Raw genomic sequence first — 19,883 nt, forward strand, 5'->3', positions numbered from 1 at the left:
TCTTATCTATTAAACTATTATGAAAAATGTGTCCACATATGTTTGACATCTGGACGACTGGTAACTTCATACTGTAGTTAAGTCTTCACTTGGTTTGATGACGGTAACTCCGTAACCCAGGTGTCAGCTGTTCACAGTGGTTACTTTGTCATTCAGTTTGTATCCAAAAAAACCACGGCACTACCATGTATTGAGGCACGTAGGATAAAATGGGTGAAGATGCCTCCTTTAAGAACAATGTGAATTTACTTCTAATTTGTATCATATAAATTTAGCATGTGCTGGACGATGCATCAGCCAGTGTGTTAGTAAGGAAACCAAAAAAGTAGAAAGGTGTTTGAAATATTCATCTAACTAATGGAATAATTGAATAATAACCCCATAATTTACAATGAAATATAGAATTATGGTAACACTATTTTACAGTGTCTTGTTACATGTAGTTACTGTAGTAATAACTATAAATTATGCATAATTATAAGCAATTAACTCTAAATCAAACCACAATCCTAACCCTAACTTTACAGGGAGACATCTTACTTATATCTTTTAAGATTATGAAAAGTTGGTTTCACTTTATTTTAAGGTGACTTAGTTACATTGTACCCAACTTATGTAAGTACTTAGTAATATTAATGAACTACATGGACTTACTAGAGTTACGGTTAGGGTTTAATGCATGACTATGCATAATTTACTGTTATTGCTATAGTAAATAAATGACTACGTCACCCAATAAAGTGTTATCAAAAAGTTTAAAAGTACTCAACAATTCTAAAAACATTAATGTGTCCACAAATTCCCCATTAACAAATTGACACAAAACCTTTGATATTCAACATAATGCAATGTCACATTTCAATATTTTCCAGAGACTCATAATTAGATCAATTGACCAATTTGACTGACTTAATGTGACAAATGGTGATGTTCAGATGAAATTACATTAAATGTGTTGAGATTCCATCTGTGGTTAGGAGAAAAATGTCTGAGTGAAGATCTAGTCAGGACTTTCTCTCATGCAAGTGTATTTGAAAGTGGTTACGTGATTTTAAGTGTTCTTAATGTTTCACAGACTGATTTAAAGAAAAGTCCTCAACTGCCCATCAAGAAACTAGAAGCAAAACTTCTACCAGGTGAGTAATTTTCAAAACTATTTCTTTAGAACCATCACCACTCAGAACCATCACAGGGCTGCAGAGGTGTGGCTTAGTATTTGAAGATTTTGTCTAGTAATTGAATGTAGGTTCAAACCCCTGTGGCCTATTTTACCACGCTGGTTTCAGTGGCTACCCAGTTAAGTTTGAGCAAACTCCGGTTTTTCGAGTTCAAGAAGGTGGTCTGTGTTCATCGCCATGTTATCTTACACTATACGCCTAACCTGCTCTGGAGCAGGTTTTATTCTGGTTAAGACATTGCAAAGCAAAACTGGGGCCTATACCATGAACCCAATTTAGATAGCCAGATATGTTGCAGATTAGTTTGTGCCATCCCTGGGTTTCAGGCACCATGAAAGTGACTTTTAGCTATGTTCATCAACAAAATCAACAATTGATTGAACTCCACCTGATATTCTTTAGCAGAGTTTGAGGGAAAGAAAACAAACAGAACAAAGCAGAGCACAAGTAAAACACTTATAACATGTCTTCGGACGTAACACCATAGTAACTTATGCTCCATGGCTAACCTGCTCCGGGAAAGGTTATGTTCTAGGTAAGAGATCTCAAACCAAAATGGGACCAATCAGCTGTGAGCAAAGTGACACATTTCTGACACAAAGTCACTCTCCCAGTTTATTTTGCTCCTAATTAAAGTTCACTCACTACATATTAAAATAATAATAAAGACAAAATGATAGTAATGATTATTTATTATGATTATTTTATGTGATTGATATTTTTTAATATAATTGTTAATATAATCATTGCACATGTGCAATTTTAGTTTAATGATTATAATTAAGCCTTTAGTTCAAATGAATATAAATATATACAGAAATAAGTAATCTAAATTCCCTTTAGAATCAATAGGTAAAGCTTTAAAAATGAATACATGCGAGCTTATGTGGTTGAGACTCCGTATACCTTCTTACAGTGCTGGTCAGAATTATTTGCCCCCTTGGTAAATATGATCAAAGATGGCTGTATAAAAATTAAATCTGCATTGTTTATCCTTTTGAATTTTTTTTTATTTTTTAAAAAGAGCAAAATTCTAACCTTTTATTGAAGTAAAAGGGGGAAAATCACATTATGAAATAAATGTTTTTCTCCAAAACACGTTGGGAACAATTATTTGCCCCCTTTTATTAAATACTTTTTGCAACTTTTTCCAAGATAACAGCCCTGAGTCTACTCCTATAATGCCTGATGAGTTTGGAGAACACCTGACAAGAGATCAGAGACCATTCCTCCATACAGAATATCTCCAGATCCTTCAGATTCCCAGATCCATGTTGGTGCTGCTTCTCTTCAGTTCAGCCCACTCATTTTCTATAGGGTTCAGGTCTGGGGACTGGAATGGCCATTGCAGATGCTTGGTTTTGTGCTCACTGACCCATTTTTGTTTTGATTTTGATGTTTTGGATCACTGTCCTGTTGGAGGATCCAAACATGGTCCATTATAAGATTTCTAGAAGAGGTTGTCAGGTTTTGATTTTTTATCTGTTGGTATTTGATCGAATCCATGATTCCATGTATCTGTACAAGATGTCCAGGACCTCTGGCAGAAAATCCGGCCAACAGCATTAAAGATACAGCAGAGTATTTCATTTTACACATGGGGTACTTTTTATCACTGTATGAACCAAACCCATCTTAAGTGTTTGCTGCCAGAAAGCTCTTTTTATGTTGTTCATCTGACCATAGAACATTTGAAAAGTAACTGACACTACTGGAACTTCAAACGGGACGGGTTCTATGGTCAGATGAAACAAAACAAAAAAAGCTTTTTTTGGCAGCAAACACTTAAGATGGGTTTGGTTCATACAGGGATAAAAAGTACCCCATGTGTAAAATGAAATACTCTGCTGTATCTTTAATGCTGTCCTGGACATCTTGTTATTTGATCAAATACCAACAGATAAAAAATCAAAACCTGACAACCTCTGCTAGAAATCTTATAATGGACCATGTTTGGATCTTCCAACAGGATGGTGATCCAAAAACAAACATCAAAACTTCATTGGGCTGAACTGAAGAGAAGAAGCGCCAACATGGATCTGGGAAACTGATAATCTTGTCCGATGTTCTCCAAACTCATCAGGCATAATAGGAGAAGACTCAGGCCTGTTATCTTGGAAAAAAGGAGGTTGCAAAAAGTATTTAATAAAAAGGGGCAAATAATTGTTCCCAACGTGTTTTGGAGAAAAACATTTATTTCATAATGTGATTTTCCCCCACTTTCAATTCTTTTACTTCAATGAAAGGTTAGATTTTTGCAATTTTTTTTAAACAAAATATATAAAGAATTAACAATGCAGATTTACTTTTTACAGCCATCTTTGATTATATTTACCAAGGGGGCAAATAATTCTGACCAGCACTGTATATATGTTTCAAGGCTTGTGATTGGCTGTTCGCTACTGATGTCACACTTTCATGTGCACGCGCTCTGTGAACTCGAGCTAGTTGCAAAGAAAGTTAATGATCAGCATCTTGGTACCAACAAAGCATGATTGGGTTGATTTGATCAACTCAACACAAACTAATCCTTAAACCTGAGTTTGTTTAATTACCATTATGGTACGGGCCCCTGGACTTAATCTGTTGTGAGCAAACTAACCTATATATATATAATGCATTACAATTTGGTGGTTTTGATGTTTTGGCTTTTTGGCTGTTCAAACTGCTGCTTTTTTGGTACATTATGAACTAACAGATGCCCGCCTCTTCGTTGCCATGGCAATCACTTGTCTTTGCCCTTTTTTTCTATTTTTACCAATGCATCACCAATCAGCTTCTGCTGTTGTGTGGTGAACATGTTCTGTGCTTCTGGCAGGAGAAAAGTGTGTATGACAGCGAGAGAAATGAAATAGATATGATGTCTCAGTCGTCTTTAGAGATCAGTTGAACATGGTATTCACAGAGGTCCTTCCTGTATACAGAACAGTATCTTATCCAACCCGTTTCCTGCACTTGTGCCGCCTCTGAATTTTTAATGTGTGGCCTCTCATAAAGAGCCTGTGATCTGCCTTGGTTTGTTGAGTTTGGGTTTTGATGCCAGCTGAAGAGTTTACAGAGGGTCTACTTCCCTCTAGAAGGCATTACTTCCTGATTACTGATTACATTACTGCCACACTTCCTCATTTGTGAACTATAAATATGTGTGGTATAAAGGTATGTGTGGCTAAGCTGATATTATTGACATGATATTAATTTTGTGGAACATTAAAAGAGAAATCTTGAAGTAATGTACTGGTTGCTGATCTAGAGACTGGAGCTTGTCACAAAATCACAATAAATGTGTCATAAAAGTGGTCATTTAATATGACATATTCTCTAAATTCCATGCCTTCTAAATCCCTATGGTAGCTTTGAGTGAGAAAAAGACCAAACTTACCTCATTTTTTACTGATAATCTTTCCTTTAAAGGGTTGGTAAAATGCCCCTTTCAAAATATGTAAAATAAGTCTCTGATGTCCCCAGAGTGTGTATGTGAAGTTTTAGCTCAAAATGCCCCACAGATATTTTTATATAGCATGTTAAAATTGTCACTTTTTGAGGGTGAGCAAAAACGCACCGTTTTTGTGTATGTCCCTTTAAAAGCAAATGAGCTGCTGCTCCCAACACAGAGGGTGGAGCTACAACAGCTTGTTTCCTGAAAATTTCAAAAACTTTTAGCCTTTTATGTTCAAACCAGAGTCAGACAAAGATGGAGAGACTCAAGAAGAAGTGACCACATGTAGACAACATTTCTGAATGGTTAGTTGATGAATTTATGTAGGTTATGTGTAGATATCTTCTAGTCATTGATGAGCATATTCTGTCATGATAATCTATATATCGCGCTCCCAGGGGCGGGGTTTATGTTAATGTTTTTTAGGGTTTGTGATGTCACTAACCCGGGAGGAATGTTGTGTAGTCCCTACCAGCCGTTTGTTGTAGTCCTTAAAAAGCAATTTCTTTAAAAGAAAATATCTCCCTTTGCTTTGAACTTTGAGTGTTGTGACTTTGCAGATGTTGTTTATGATCAAGCAACAACATAACACACTACTTAAAATTAAAAAAGTGTAATCATAATCAACCACCCCTTTAATGTTAAAGACCCCTTTGGTGAAAATCAAGTTTTTATTGTTGTTTATATAATGTCTATGTGGTGTTTTTAATATACTTCAAGACAAACCATGTGCAAATTTATCAGTCAACACCAATGTTGAGTATTTTCTTCTTAAAACTGCAGTGAACCAAGACAGTCTCAAAAACACGGTTTATAAGCGGCTGTTTCCTACCATCACAAACCTGTAACCTATCCCGTCAACGTTCGGGGCGGGGCTTTTGCTATTGCTCTGTGGGTATTTTAACATAGTGAGCACAAAAACACCTTTAAGAAGGGACAGGAAAAACCGGGTACATATAGCAATATAGCACGTCAATATACTGTATACTAAATGAAGCAAGGCTGTAGAGTTACATTTCAGCTATTTTATGGCATGTGGAAATTCATTTTCATTTTCACAGGAAAAAAAACATTTAAAAATTTCATATTGATTATCAATGATGAGTTTTAAGGGATAAAATTATTGACTGCAAGGGGACTTTCAGATCTGTGAACTGTATCAGTCCAATCGTGACTAAGTCATTAATACCAGTTTTGTGAACTGGATCAATTGATTAATTAAAAATTTTGATTAATTAAATGCTTACATTTTCATCTGTTTCTCATGAAAAACCATTGTTTGGCTTCAGAAGATTTGTAATATAGCATATGAATCATATAAACCTCTCTTATGATTATTTTCGTGTGTGTGTGTGTTTACGCTTTAAAAATCTTAATTCGTTGTAATTACATGGAAAAGAGCGAGCAGTGCATATGTCTTCCATGGAAGAAAGCAAGTCATATGGGTTTTGAACAACATGAGAGTGTGTAAATTATAACGCTGGAATTCATTTTGTGTGAATTTCCCTTTTTAGTCGACTTGTACAGAATGAAGAATTTGATCTATGGCAACAATGAGGAAAGTGTATGCAGCAGCCTTGCTCTTGTGTACTTAAAACATTAAAAACTAGTGCTTGCTAAATCAATTGATCCGTATCACAACCTCTTATCTTTAGGAGACTGTTCTATCCCATCCTGGTTTTAGAAATGGGATCTGTTATCAAACCTGTTTCCGTATGTCTTATAATTACCATTGCCAAGCACACTTGCATAGGGTGTGTACCCTTCTACCTTTAATCCTAATGTCCGGGTTCTTCTGGATAAAGGCTTGTTCTGACAGGTAGTTTTAACCTCCCAGTCTAATAAATGTAAAGCTTTGCTTTTTGTTCGGTGCTACCTTTCTAAATGAAAAGTGCTACCCCTAAATGAAAATTCAGTCATTATTCACCCTCATGTTGTTCCAAACCCATAAGAAATTTGTTCATCCTCGGAACACAAATGAAGATCATTTTGATGAAATCTACCCCTCCGTTGACAGCTACGCAACTACCACTGTGATGCTTCAAAACGTTCATACTGAGATTATAAAACTAATCCATATCATTTCAAAATTTTCTGAAGAGACAATATTTCTTTATATGATGAACCGATTTAATTTAGGCTTTTATTCACATTTAAACATTTATCATCTCACACATCAGTTGTGGTAAACGGAAGCTAAAGCATGTTCCGCCTTGACGTGCAAGAACTAATGAGGTTAATTCTTGTATTCATTTACATTTGAGCTTCCGCAAGAGGTTTGTTCTCGCGCGTCAAGCAAGTTTTATTGAGCTTCTGTTTATGTTCGCTGATCAATGTTAATATTTGAATAAAAGCCTAAATTAAATCCGTTCATCATATAAAGCGATCACGTCTCTTCAGAAAATTTGGACAAAACCACTCAATGGATATAGTCCACTCAATGGATCATATGGATTAGTTTTTCAATCTCTTTATGAACTTTTTGAAACATCAAGGCGGTAGTTGCATAGCTGTCTATGGAGAGTACAGAAAGCTCTCAGATTTCATCAAAAAGATCTTCATTTGTGTTACAAAGATGAACGAAAGTCTTACGGGTTTGGATCGACATGAGGGCGAGTATTAAATGACAGAATTTATTTTTGGGTGAACTAACCCTTTAAGAGCACGTGTCAGACAGCTCCAGATTTTTGAAGGCAAGATCTTAATGCATCCAGACAGTTTCTCTGTTCCTAGAAGTGTTGGGAAATAAAGAGAAAGGGTGTACTGCTGTTGCGTCTGGGGAAGTACTCTGCGTTTAAGCATTCACTCCTTATAATTAAGCAGCACATGGACCTTCCCTGTTTCCAAAATAGACGTGCTATGCATTTTTTAGTTCCTCATCTGAAATTAAAACAAAACCTCCCTTGTCACTGTGTTTTGTGGACTGTGGTGATAGTAGGGTGGCACACGGTGTGGTCAAATTTATTCAGATGCTTGAATACTCTTGCTAGTGTACATTGTACACCAGAAGGATAGGTTCCTTTAACAAGTTTCTTATTTCCGGTTAGTTTTTGTTGTTGTTGGTTTTTAAAAAAAAAATGTTTTACCTGGACTAGGCTAGTTGACCAAGTACACAACTATTCGAAAGACAGGGTTTAGTGAACATGATTTTTTTTTTATTTGTTACATTTTTGTAAATTTTATTCTGCAAGGGTGCATTAAATTGATCAAAAGTGACAGTAAAGACATTTATAAAGTTACAAAAGATTTCTATTTAAAATAAATGCTATTCATTTGAACTTTCTATTTATCAAAGAATCCTGAAAAAAAAAATCTATCAAGGTTTCCACAAACATATTAAGCAGCTCAACTGTTTTCAACATTGATGATAGGAACAAATACAACTTCGCCATCAGAGGAACAAATTCAATTTTTTAAGTATTTTACAATAGAAAGCAGTTATTTTAAAGTGTAATATTTCACAATATTACTTTACTGTATCTTTGATCAAATAAATGCAGCCTTGGTGAGCATAAGAGACTTTTAACCCCCAAACTTTTAACGGTTGTGTATGATGTAGATTCATCTATGATAATTGAACACTGATATAATGTTTGCAATGCACATGAATTGTTGTGAGCAGGGCCTTTTGAAGTAAACTGATGTCTTTAAAACCTTCTGGTTCTTAAGCTTTTGAGACCACAATATCATTGTGTCATATAAAGTTATTTTGTCATATAAGTAGTTTTTATTTATATTAATAGATATTCATTTGGGGATTTCTAAACATAACATTTACCACTGTTATTAACTGCGTTTTAAACTATAACTTGAAGTGAGCATTAGATGGTAATCAAAGGCAAGTTAGGCATAAAAATTATACTTGGTGCATTCTACTTCAAAAGGCCTAATGGCTTTCTGTGTTGTAAAGAAAGAAAAAAGTCTGTCATCGTCAAACTCTGTGGATTGTTTTAGTCCTGCATTTGGTGACATTTTAGTCAAATGTATCCATTCAGATTGACCTCCTACTGACTGTTCCATTTAAATCACTCTACCACTCCCTACACACACAGAAGCCTAATGGTGCCTAGTCATCTCAACAAAACATGGCCGTTGTCGCATGAATGGTGTCTTTTTACAAACCCACGCACACATCTCTCTCTCTATTTCTCTCTCTGTCACTCTCTCTGTTAGGCCTCTTCTTGTTATCATGTTGCTCTGATCCATTGACGTGTAACTTTTGCTGCACAATGCAACAAGAGAAAATTCCTGTGCCGAAATTGATCCGACCTTAAGTACACAGTTTCCTCCACTTGCAATATTTAGCATCTTCTGTCCCTGCTTTAGCCATAGAAACTATTTTATACTTTAGCTCTACTATGATTGTTGTCCAAATTCAAAGCTAGGAAAAACACAACCCAAGGTGTTCTAATCAACATGCCATTAGCTTAAACCCCCCTTTTCTTACAGGATGTAAACACAGGAAGCCTGGTCACATGGTTATAAATATGCAGTTATTTTAAGATGTAGACTTGTCTTTTAACTTGACTCGGGCCAATTAATCAAGTAGATTTGATGTCAAGTGTGTATTATTATGTGGCATGGCTCTGATGTGAGCTCTTATGTATTGTCTTTTCTGAAATCTCAAAACCATCACTATCAGGATATACTGTACAAAACCATCACGTCTTGTAGATTGTATGTGATTTTGAAAGAAATATTGTGTGTACAATTTCAGTGTGGTGTTGTCTTGCTGCATTCATATAGTGCATCTGCCAAACTACCATGTGCATTTCCTTCCCGTCAGCAGTCTGGACTGATCTTTTGCTGATTACTGCTTGATCAGAGAGGACGAGCTGCTGGTTAATCCCTGTAGATTGCTGATCAGACACACGTTGATATGTTGTCATGGCCATTTACAGACCAGGCTGCTTGTGGAGCGGAAGTTGTTTGAAATTTGCGAGTGGGCGAACGCCTGTGAATATGTGAGTCATGAGAAGATGGGTGATAAGAGATTGTGGCTTCATACCAAGGTCTTAAAGTCCCTCTGTAGTTAATCATTTTATCTCTTAAAACTCATCTTTGACATCTTTGACTCATCCAAAATGACATAATGAAATGTTTTTTCCTTGAAAAAAAATTCTTAATGGCTTAAAATAGCTGAAATGTAACTCTACACCCCTGCTTCATTTAGTACGCGGTTCTATGAATATTCAAATTAGCCCCGCCTCCACTCGCTTACACCAGCTCGGAGATCCACTCTTTGACGGTCACACGTTGTCGAAGTTTGTGATGTCAGAAACACCAGCGATTTCAAATCACGTTTTTGAGACTGTCTTTTAAGGAGAAAATACTCAACAATGGTGTTTACATGAATTTGCACACGGTTTGTCTTAAAGCATATTAAAAACACCACATAGACATATAAACAACAATAAAAATGTGATTTTCAGCACAGGGGAGCTTTAAGACCCGTTCACACCAAGAACAACTAACGATAATGATATAGTTCTAAAAATCATTCTAAATATAGAAGAATAGCAGAGTCCACACTACAACTATAACGATAACAGCACAGAGACACGATTATGTTGGAATGAATCCTGATTTCTTTCCAACTGATGAATGATAAAAACATTGACAGGAAATTTGAATTCATCCTACTTTAAAGAGCTTGAGCATTTATAGCTGCAGGCGACAAAACTGCAGCGCATGCTTAATAAACAGAACGATATTGTCCGCTGGTGTGGACACTGATATAATTATAGTTATCGTTCTTGTTGTGAACGGGCCTTCAGGGTGTACTCACACTAGGCACGGTTTCCTTGTACCGATCACCATTGTCCTCCCTTGAAGGCCTGCACTCATATTGTGCTTGAGCATTCCATTCCTTGAGCACGCTTACTTCATTGTGATGCAACATTTTGTTTTGAAGAAATGTGCTCTCCCTAATAGATTGCCTAATAGATCTATCACTTATGCAGTGCAGCAATTTTCACTTAATCATGCTGCATGTATCATAAGATTTTTATTACGGAGGGAGGCAGCTGACGTTAAGGGGGAATTTGCTGTTTTTCTCGCAAAATACAATTTTACTGTTCATCAATAAGGTGAGAATCAGACCTGTTATAAATCTCAACATACTCGAAAATAAAAACGATGTTTGTTGTAACGATGATATTAGTGCACACACAAGTAGCATCTTTTCAATTCTCTGCCACAGTTAGCGGTACCGTACCTGAGTGCAATCGATCCGTGCTCGAGCCCGAGCCCACCTCTTCAAGCAGGCCAATGCACAACCTTACAGGCTATAAAGGCCCACATGGAATCAGTAGACTTATTTATTTTATCTGCTCTCACTGTAGAGAAAAAAAATATTAAAATGCAAAAATGGTAAAATGTGTTAAACTGATTACACTGCTAACTGAACGCATTATCAGATTAACTCAAGTAAACTATCAAATTTTTAAAAATGCAAGTAGTGGTGGATGTTTAGAATTTTGTGAATTAAGACATTCAGAATTTAACTTTCTGTAAAGAAGGTGCAGTCATAAACTAATAATTTTTCTCAGAAAATCAGCTGGCTGACCTACTGTTTTCAGTGCCTGCCCGTGGCATAGGCGGAATAGGCAAATGCTAGGGGCGCCGTGTATATATCTATGGAGGCGCTGCCATCCCTTGGGGCGCCCGAGCGCCCAAATGAGTGTTTTTAAAAAAACAAAATTTAATTTAAATTTTTTTTATTTATTTTTTTATTATTACAACTACAATACTATAGATTTGAAATATTACAACAACAAAAAAAGCGATCGTCCCACAAAAACAACTACATTGCTTTCCCGATCCAGCCCGGTCCGAGTGACGCATCAATCTCCCCCCGCCCTGCTGCACTTAAAGACATCAGTTACATGTTTGTGATTTTGACAGATGGCCGAATTTACTGATAAGTTATCGTTATGTCAAAAAGACCGAAGCCCTCTGGTGCCCAGGGAAGGAAAAAAATAAGAGAAGTGGAATTAAAACGGGATAAAGTTAGAGGTAATGTGATGTATGATCAGTTTATGTTGCTTTAGTTAGTTTGACGATGCTAGTAACGTTTGCTAATTTAAAATAACTTATGACATAGTTAGTTGAACTTGTGCACTATTTTATTATATTTTTATTTGAATTGGCTAAATTAGTAATGTTAATTATTATATATATATATATATATATATATATATATATATATATATATATATATATATATATATATATATATAGTATATATGGTTGTAACATGAAAAATGTGCTATAGTGTAGTTGGTACAACATTGCTATCATCTACTGGAAAACAAACACTTTCAAAAATAATTTTGAAAATGCAACTACTGTAAGCTAGAGAAGTGCTCAATGAATTCAGTTTTGTGCATGAATACCAGATGTAATTATTCTTGTTTGTGTGTTTAAGCTATAACGTAGTTTAGGGGCTGCCATATTTTTATAGTTTCACTATTATCAGCTTTTTTAATAATAAAATGTAACACCCAATGGTCACGTTTAATCCTCATCTTCTCTCTTCAGATGCAGTTTTGAAATATCTCAACCCCCGTCCCTGCATATTAAATATTTTAAATATTTAAAAAATATTTTCAAAATAAGGAAAAACAAGACAAAGCTGTGCAGTTTGTTTCTGTGTGAGTGCATGAACACAATGATCGTGGTGCAATTGTCTGTGATTCCAGGGGCACCATGTGAAATCTTACCTCGGGCTGCCAATTGGCCAGGGCCCTGACTGTTTTAATGGCTTGACGTTTAGTGAAGTGTTCACCAATATTTTGTTTCACAGGGCCCAACCTCCATCTTAGCTAGCCTGTATCCTGCCCTACTGTAACCCCTGAAACAGTCCCAGCTGTGAGACAAACACTGCTCACTGCGATTACACAAGAGCTGCAGTTTGTTTTCTTCTCCCTCACTCTTTCTCTCAGCAACTTGATTATTCTTGTCCAATATACACAAATCTCTGTTCATTTTACCTTTTAATGTGTCTGGATGGGAAAAGAGGAGAAAGCGCTATGTTTAGAATCAATCAATGTGCCGTGGGTTTCTTTATTTCCGTGCGTGTGACTTATGTTGAGTTCAAGAGATGGAAGTAAAGATGTTGGCTGCAGCCCACAATTTTAAACCATGTTCTGAATTAGTGTACATGTGTTTCGGTCATTTTGACTAGTCAAGTTCAGTTTTTTTCTCCCCTTAAATGTTTTGTTTATATACATTCAATAACGATGTTAAAACTTTAAAACGAATATCCGTTTTCAACACTGTACATTATGATGTGATGCCTAAATTTGTTTGTAGCATTTAAAACAATTGATTTTAGTTTTTTAACATACTTTAACATAACTATTTTTAATTTATTCGGACCTAATCGTATATATTTTGTGTTGGTCATTTATTGGTTATCTAACATAACACAACAATTATTATATACAATAAATAGTGATTGTATAATTATGAAATATATATATATATATATATATATATATATATATATATATATATATATATATATATATATATATACAGGTCCTTCTCAAAAAATTAGCATATTGTGATAAAGTTCATTATTTTCCATAATGTAATGATAAAAATAAAACTTTCATATATTTTAGATTCATTGCACACCAACTGAAATATTTCAGGTGTTTTATTGTTTTAATACTGATGATTTTGGCATACAGCTCATGAAAACCCAAAATTATCTAAAAAAATTAGCATATTTCATCCGACCAATAAAATAAGTGTTTTTAATACAAAAAAAAAAGTCAACCTTCAAATAATTATGTTCAGTTATGCACACAATAGTCAATACTTGGTCGGGAATCCTTTTGCAGAAATGACTGCTTCAATGCGGCGTGGCATGGAGGCAATCAGCCTGTGGCACTGCTGAGGTGTTATGGAGGCCCAGGATGCTTCGATAGCGGCTTTAAGCTCATCCAGAGTGTTGGGTCTTGCGTCTCTCAACTTTCTCTTCACAATATCCCACAGATTTTCTATGGGGTTCAGGTCAGGAGAGTTGGCAGGCCAATTGAGCACAGTAATACCATGGTCAGTAAACCATTTACCAGGGGTTTTGGCACTGTGAGCAGGTGCCAGGTCGTGCTGAAAAATGAAATCTTCATCTCCATAAAGCTTTTCAGCAGATGGAAGCATGAAGTGCTCCAAAATCTCCTGATAGCTAGCTGCATTGGCCCTGCCCTTGTGCACTAACACCAGCGGCTGACATGGCACCCCAGACCATCACTGACTGTGGGTACTTGACACTGGACTTCAGGCATTTTGGCATTTCCTTCTCCCCAGTCTTCCTCCAGACTCTGGCACCTTGATTTCCGAATGACATGCAAAACTGAGCAACAGTCCAGTGCTGCTTCTCTGTAGCCCAGGTCAGGCGCTTCTGCCGCTGTTCCTGGTTCAAAAGTGGCTTGACCTGGGGAATGCGGCACCTGTAGCCCATTTCCTGCACACGCCTGTGCCCGGTGGCTCTGGATGTTTCTACTCCAGACTCAGTCCACTGCTTCCGCAGGTCCCCCAAGGTCTGGAATCGGTCCTTCTCCACAATCTTCCTCAGGGTCCGGTCACCTCTTCTCGTTGTGCAGCGTTTTTTGCCAGACTTTTTCCTTCCCACAGACTTCCCACTGAGGTGCCTTGATACAGCACTCTGGGAACAGCCTATTTGTTCAGAAATTTCTTTCTTTGTCTTACCCTCTTGCTTGAGGGTGTCAATGATGGCCTTCTGGACAGCAGTCAGGTCGGCAGTCTTACCCATGATTGCGGTTTTGAGTAATGAAACAGGCTGGGAGTTTTTAAAAGCCTCAAGAATCTTTTGCAGGTGTTTAGAGTTAATTAGTTGATTCAGATGATTAGGTTAATAGCTTGTTTAGAGACCCTTTTCATGATATGCTAATTTTTTGAGACAGGAATTTTGGGTTTTCATGAGCTGTATGCCAAAATCATCAGTATTAAAACAATAAAAGACCTGAAATATTTCAGTTGGTGTGCAATGAATCTAAAATATATGAAAGTTTAATTTTTATCATTACATTATGGAAAATAATGAACTTTATCACAATATGCTAATTTTTTGAGAAGGACCTGTATATATATAAACAATAAATAAATAGTGTGTCTTCCAAAATTTTAATATTTGTGCATTCCTATTTGCTATGATGTCAGAGTAATTGTAATAGTTCCCTAGTGGAGGCCCGTTCTCACCAAATCTGAACAGCGTGCGCTGCAGTTATATTGTCTGCCATTTTAAATGCGCAAGCTCTTTAAAGTTGGGTGGATTCTGTTCAGCTGTCAATATTTTTATCGTTCATCTGCTAGAAAAAATCATTCTGAAAGACATTCCAACTATATCATTCCTCCTTGTTATCATTACAGCAGCTGTTTGTGGACTTGTGGACATTTGGATAGATTTGTAACGCTTATACAACTTTATAGTTATTGTCCTTGGTGTGAATGTCTCTTTAGAATTTTATTAGATCCACTCTAAATACTCAAAAGCTTATCATAGACACTAGCACCAATGAGTATTATTAGTGCAAACAAAAGGCTCTGTCCCAAAACCTGGTGTTACTGTATCCTGAAAGCCTATGTTGGTTCCTGGTACACCTGCCTTTGAACTCTGCTCATTTCCTGTTTGTGTTAAAAAAAAAGAAAAGAGAGAGAGAGAATGCTCAGGACTCTCAGCATGCATGTTCACTCTTGGTACATAGTAAAAGTTTATGTGACTGTTTAGTCAGCTCAGCACAACAGGTCATTTCTTTTAAGAGGGCATAATGTTTCAACCAACATGAAAGGAGAGTCACAGTAGGGAGAGGGTTTTCCCTGGAAGGCCATTATGAAGGGGCTCAAGTGTGTGTGTTACATGAGTGGCCACTGGTCAGTGATCCAGAAGTTGCTTCAGACCTTATAGAGTCTAATAAGACTCTGCTTGTGTGTTGTGGAGGAACTGTAGTGTTACAGCTTGTTTATTTGGCAGCCAGAAGTGCTTGATTGCAGTTTCATTGATGTATGTTTAGCTCTTGAAAACTTGGGTAGTGAGATATAAAATATGGACACATGCTGGAGCAGAGTAGAACAAAACAAATCAATGGTACATTCAAATCCAAGCATGGTGAAGCACCAACATCTCCTTTTAAGATATATATTAAATATGTTAAAATGTGAGCTAGTCACCTTTGCTCAGCTTATTGTAGTATTTTCCTTTCCTCTAAATCTCACTTCCTTGTTCCTTTTTTACAGGTGAAATAGTTGTGAATGAGGCGAACTTTGTAAAGAAATGCATCGGCACAGAAAACTGTCAGGATGGCCTCTGGGGGAAACTTGTGTGTACCAACTTCAAGGTTTCCTTCATTCCCCATAATTCCTTGCCACTACAGGTAAGCTCAGATTTATCTTGTTAGCCTCACAGCGACATTAAGCAGTGATTATAATATGGATTATTATAAAAACTTACAAAACATGGTTTTAGTTTATTATATTGCATGGTATAATATTTTATTGAATGATATCACAATATTTAAAAAAAAGATTAGCTTTTTCTGTTTGGTGAATTGCTGACTTGAACAATTCTGCTAGCAGAAAAATGTGTGTGAATTTTATTTAGCTTGTTCAGCAATTTTCAGCAGGAAGTGGAAAATAATTAACCTTCTAGCCCAGAAATATCTCTTGTAGTTGAAGAAAAAAAGACTATTTTCAAGGCCTGAATGTAAGGCATAGGATTGTGAGCATCATGGTGGGCCCGTAGTCTATAGCATTTATTCGTATACGTATAACTGTAACGCAAATTAAAGAACACAGACGCAGCCGGATCATTTCCATAATGACCAACACAGTGCGAATTAGTGTCTGGTTTAAGACATGCTTTTTTTTTTGTCCGTAAATTTTGGAGCAAATTGGACGAGCGCAAACCTTAGTGAATCACCTTGTGTGATTCATTTAAATACTCTCCTTCCTTCCATACATTTTGCGTGTGAAAGGGAAACTCCTACAAATGCATATGCAATAAGGTCAGCCACAAAAATAACTGTTTACGCCTTTTCAGAGCTAATTTTTCACTGTGTCTCTTTAGTAAATCCTGACAATAGTTGTCTTTCTATTTTGTGCTTGTTTATTACTGAGCATGACAAACAAAACCAGTGTTGTAACCTTTGGGGAAAATTAACCAGAGATTGTCTTATTATTGGGTCTGTGCGGCTCTTACCATTGGAAAACTTGGATCACGTCAGGCACCACAGCCTATCATATTATGGCAATAATGTCAGTGGCCAACATTCAGAGTTTTACGTCAGTTTACATTGCACAATGTTTCTTGTGGATTAGCACATTCGTTTTGCAAAAAATTTTCTTGATTTGGTGTAATATCGCTAGTAAATGTACAGTTAGGACTGCAATGTTTGTGGAATGTGCTTTACCGAGCGAAAAAAAAGAGCACGAATGGCTCTGTTAGCTGCAGATTACTGGTTGCTACAGTGCGCATAAAATCACATTTAAGATTAGATCATCATATTACAACAATATGATACAATATTTATAATTAAATTATTCATTTTCTCTTTGTTTATTAAAATGCATTATCTCAGCATCATAGTGTATCAGTCTGATTATAATTAGTAAAAGGTGAAAGACAAAGAAAGAAAAACATTTATATTGTTTATTTTCTTTAGACAATATACAATATCACTCAATATTACACAATACCTATTAAATACTACTACACATTTGCTGGTGGCAATGCCGTGAATGAGTTTTACAGTACCTTTCGTGACATTCCCTAGTCTGCCTTCACTTAAAAAAATAACATTTTTATCAAGGTAAAATCTGCACAGTTCCCAACAAAAATGTTGTTTAGTGTAAAACAGGTTGAAGATTAGCGAACAGGCTGTCGATTTATTAAATGATTAGCTATTTCCTCACAAAAGCTGTTTATTCAGCGTCGTGAAGGCTCTCCTTCATTGATATCCATTAAAAAAAACGGCCTCTTGTCTCCTTCCCCGCATACTGCCAAAGCCGGACCGTTATACTTTTTTGGGTAAAGGTTGCAGGCTTGCCTTCCAGTGGCTTTGAATGAACCTACTAATGACTTACATACACTGTAGTTGACTGCTAAAAACTGGAATAGGACAGGGTATTTAAACAAATAATTCACACTTCAGCTTCAAGTATTGAGGAAACGATTCCACAATAGATAGACAAACATATAGGTTAAATTGTTTAAAGTTTTATGCATTTATACAATGTAATACAGTTGATTATATTGGTGTCATGAGTATTACTCCCTACTAAATGTGGCATGTAAGGAGGGAAATACATAACCTGTCTTTCAGACCATTTCATGGAAAAGAATCCAAAGTTGTTTTCAGAACAGTGAAATCATCTGCACATATTAACCTCTATAGTCACTCCTTGCTGTTAAGCAGCTTTCAAACAAGTTAAACTTGTTAATCTCACTAAGACAAACGATGACCAGACTTTACTATGAAAAGAAGGTAAATTGTTACATTCTTTAAAGCTAATAAAGGTCACCCAGTACATCTGTTCATATGGAAGCCAGCCATAGCTCATTAGGTTCTCTTTGCAGGATTATGTCAACGAAAAGATTATAAGCAAGTGAATAAAAAAAAATCCTTGTCTTTTTTACTGTTCACAGAGATTCCAGTGCACCCACCGCCTCCTGGGCGAGCATGATATCTCACTGGCCTGTGTGGAGCAGGTAGTAACAGGTAATTCAACAGCACATGAACATACCTTAACAACACCTGTAGAGCACCTGCCACTCTACAGGCTTTTCCGCTGCTGTTTTCTACTATCAATTGAATGACTATCAAAGATCAGCTTAGCAGTTATAGTGTGCACACTGTAGAGGAGAGTAATACGGCTCGACTAAACTGTTCTATGGCAGCATTTCATAACCCCAAACTGTTATTGGATCCGATGTGAACGACATAATCGAATCAGTTTCCTGCACTTGCAGTGAACTTTGCAATATTGTGTTCTGAACAAGAGATTTTGTATATTTTAATAATTTTATGATCTTGTATTTGATGCTAATAGTATATAATTTAGCAATGCGGGGTTGCTGCTGATTTGATGTTTGCAAAAAGTCGTCCGTCATTTTTTTTCCTTTTTTTTTTTTTTCTTCAAATTATAGTTTGTGAAGTTGTGATTACATTTTGTTTTGGTTTGAAGCTTAAATTGTTTAAATTGAAAAAGAATTAAATCGATTGAAAAAAAAAATACTTCCATCTCCCAGTTCAGAGTCTTGAAAAAGTGACCGATCATTGTTGTGCTTGACATCATATTGCTTGACATGGTTTTGCACTGAGATCTTTGTTCTTAATTTTCAGCCATTCTCTCCTTTCTCCTCGTTTTCAGTGCCTGCAAATGTGTTTTTATACAGTCGCTGGTTTCTTTCTTTTTAAACTTTGGTTGTTCTCCATCTCTTTTCGGTAACACTTTATTTCGATGGTCCTCTTGTTCTACTAACTTTAAGTAACTGCAACTACATGTCATCTAACTCTCATTACAGTATTAGTAGACTGTCAGCAAAATGCTGGCACTTTATTTTGATGCTCCCCCAACACACATTCTCCTGACTATAAGGCAAGGCATGGCAAGTTTATTTATATAGCACATTTCATACACTATATCAATTCAAAGTGCTTTACAGAAAGGAATTAAAATAATTTAAAAAATAAAAAGCAAGGAAAATTAAAACAATTATAAAAGAAATGAAAAGAGATATGATACAGTTATAAAATGAATTAAAAGAGTAAAAAGATAATACATAGACTCATCTGGTAAAACACCCGTGTATGATATGTTTCACAAATCCCAGTTTAATAAGTGACTTTGCAAGTACACATCTTACCTTAACCGTAATATAACAGTCTTCTACAGTCTACTAATGCTATAATGACAGTTAGTTGACATGTCATTGCAAAGTTACTTAGGTAGAAGAATGTCTAAAGTGGACCATAGAAAAAAAGTGTAACCTCTCTTTCTACCTCAGTACTTTGTTTAATCTTTGTTCTCTTTGTTTCTTCTCCCAGCATTTGTATTAACATAACAAAAATGACCATGTGTCCTAGATAAATGACTGTAACCCCGTTCGCTTGGATTTTTCCACGAGCGATGTGTACATTCGTGATAATGTAGCGTAGCTGCAGAACCTGTTTGGGTGGCTGTTTTTAGCATAGCTGTAGATGAGCTCATCCAGCCAGACTGCAGCCTGAGCCCGGCCGCGA

At 36.2% G+C, this 19,883-nt stretch overlaps 1 protein-coding gene across 1 annotated transcript in view; it reads left to right on the top strand.

Moving 5' to 3' along the window:
• Nucleotides 1–19,883, top strand: part of mtmr10 (myotubularin related protein 10) — a 36,842-nt gene that overhangs the window by 561 nt on the left and 16,398 nt on the right. The window contains exons 2-4 of the mRNA XM_077228606.1: nucleotides 1,076–1,136; nucleotides 15,880–16,016; nucleotides 18,287–18,359. Of these exons, the coding sequence (XP_077084721.1) occupies nucleotides 1,076–1,136; nucleotides 15,880–16,016; nucleotides 18,287–18,359 (271 nt within the window). The remainder of the gene's footprint in view (nucleotides 1–1,075; nucleotides 1,137–15,879; nucleotides 16,017–18,286; nucleotides 18,360–19,883) is intronic.

The sequence above is a fragment of the Siphateles boraxobius genome, unplaced genomic scaffold, assembly GCF_051911475.1.
Source record: "Siphateles boraxobius isolate OS27281-9 unplaced genomic scaffold, OSU_SipBor_1 130, whole genome shotgun sequence".
In the NCBI taxonomy this organism is placed as follows: domain Eukaryota; kingdom Metazoa; phylum Chordata; class Actinopteri; order Cypriniformes; family Leuciscidae; genus Siphateles; species Siphateles boraxobius.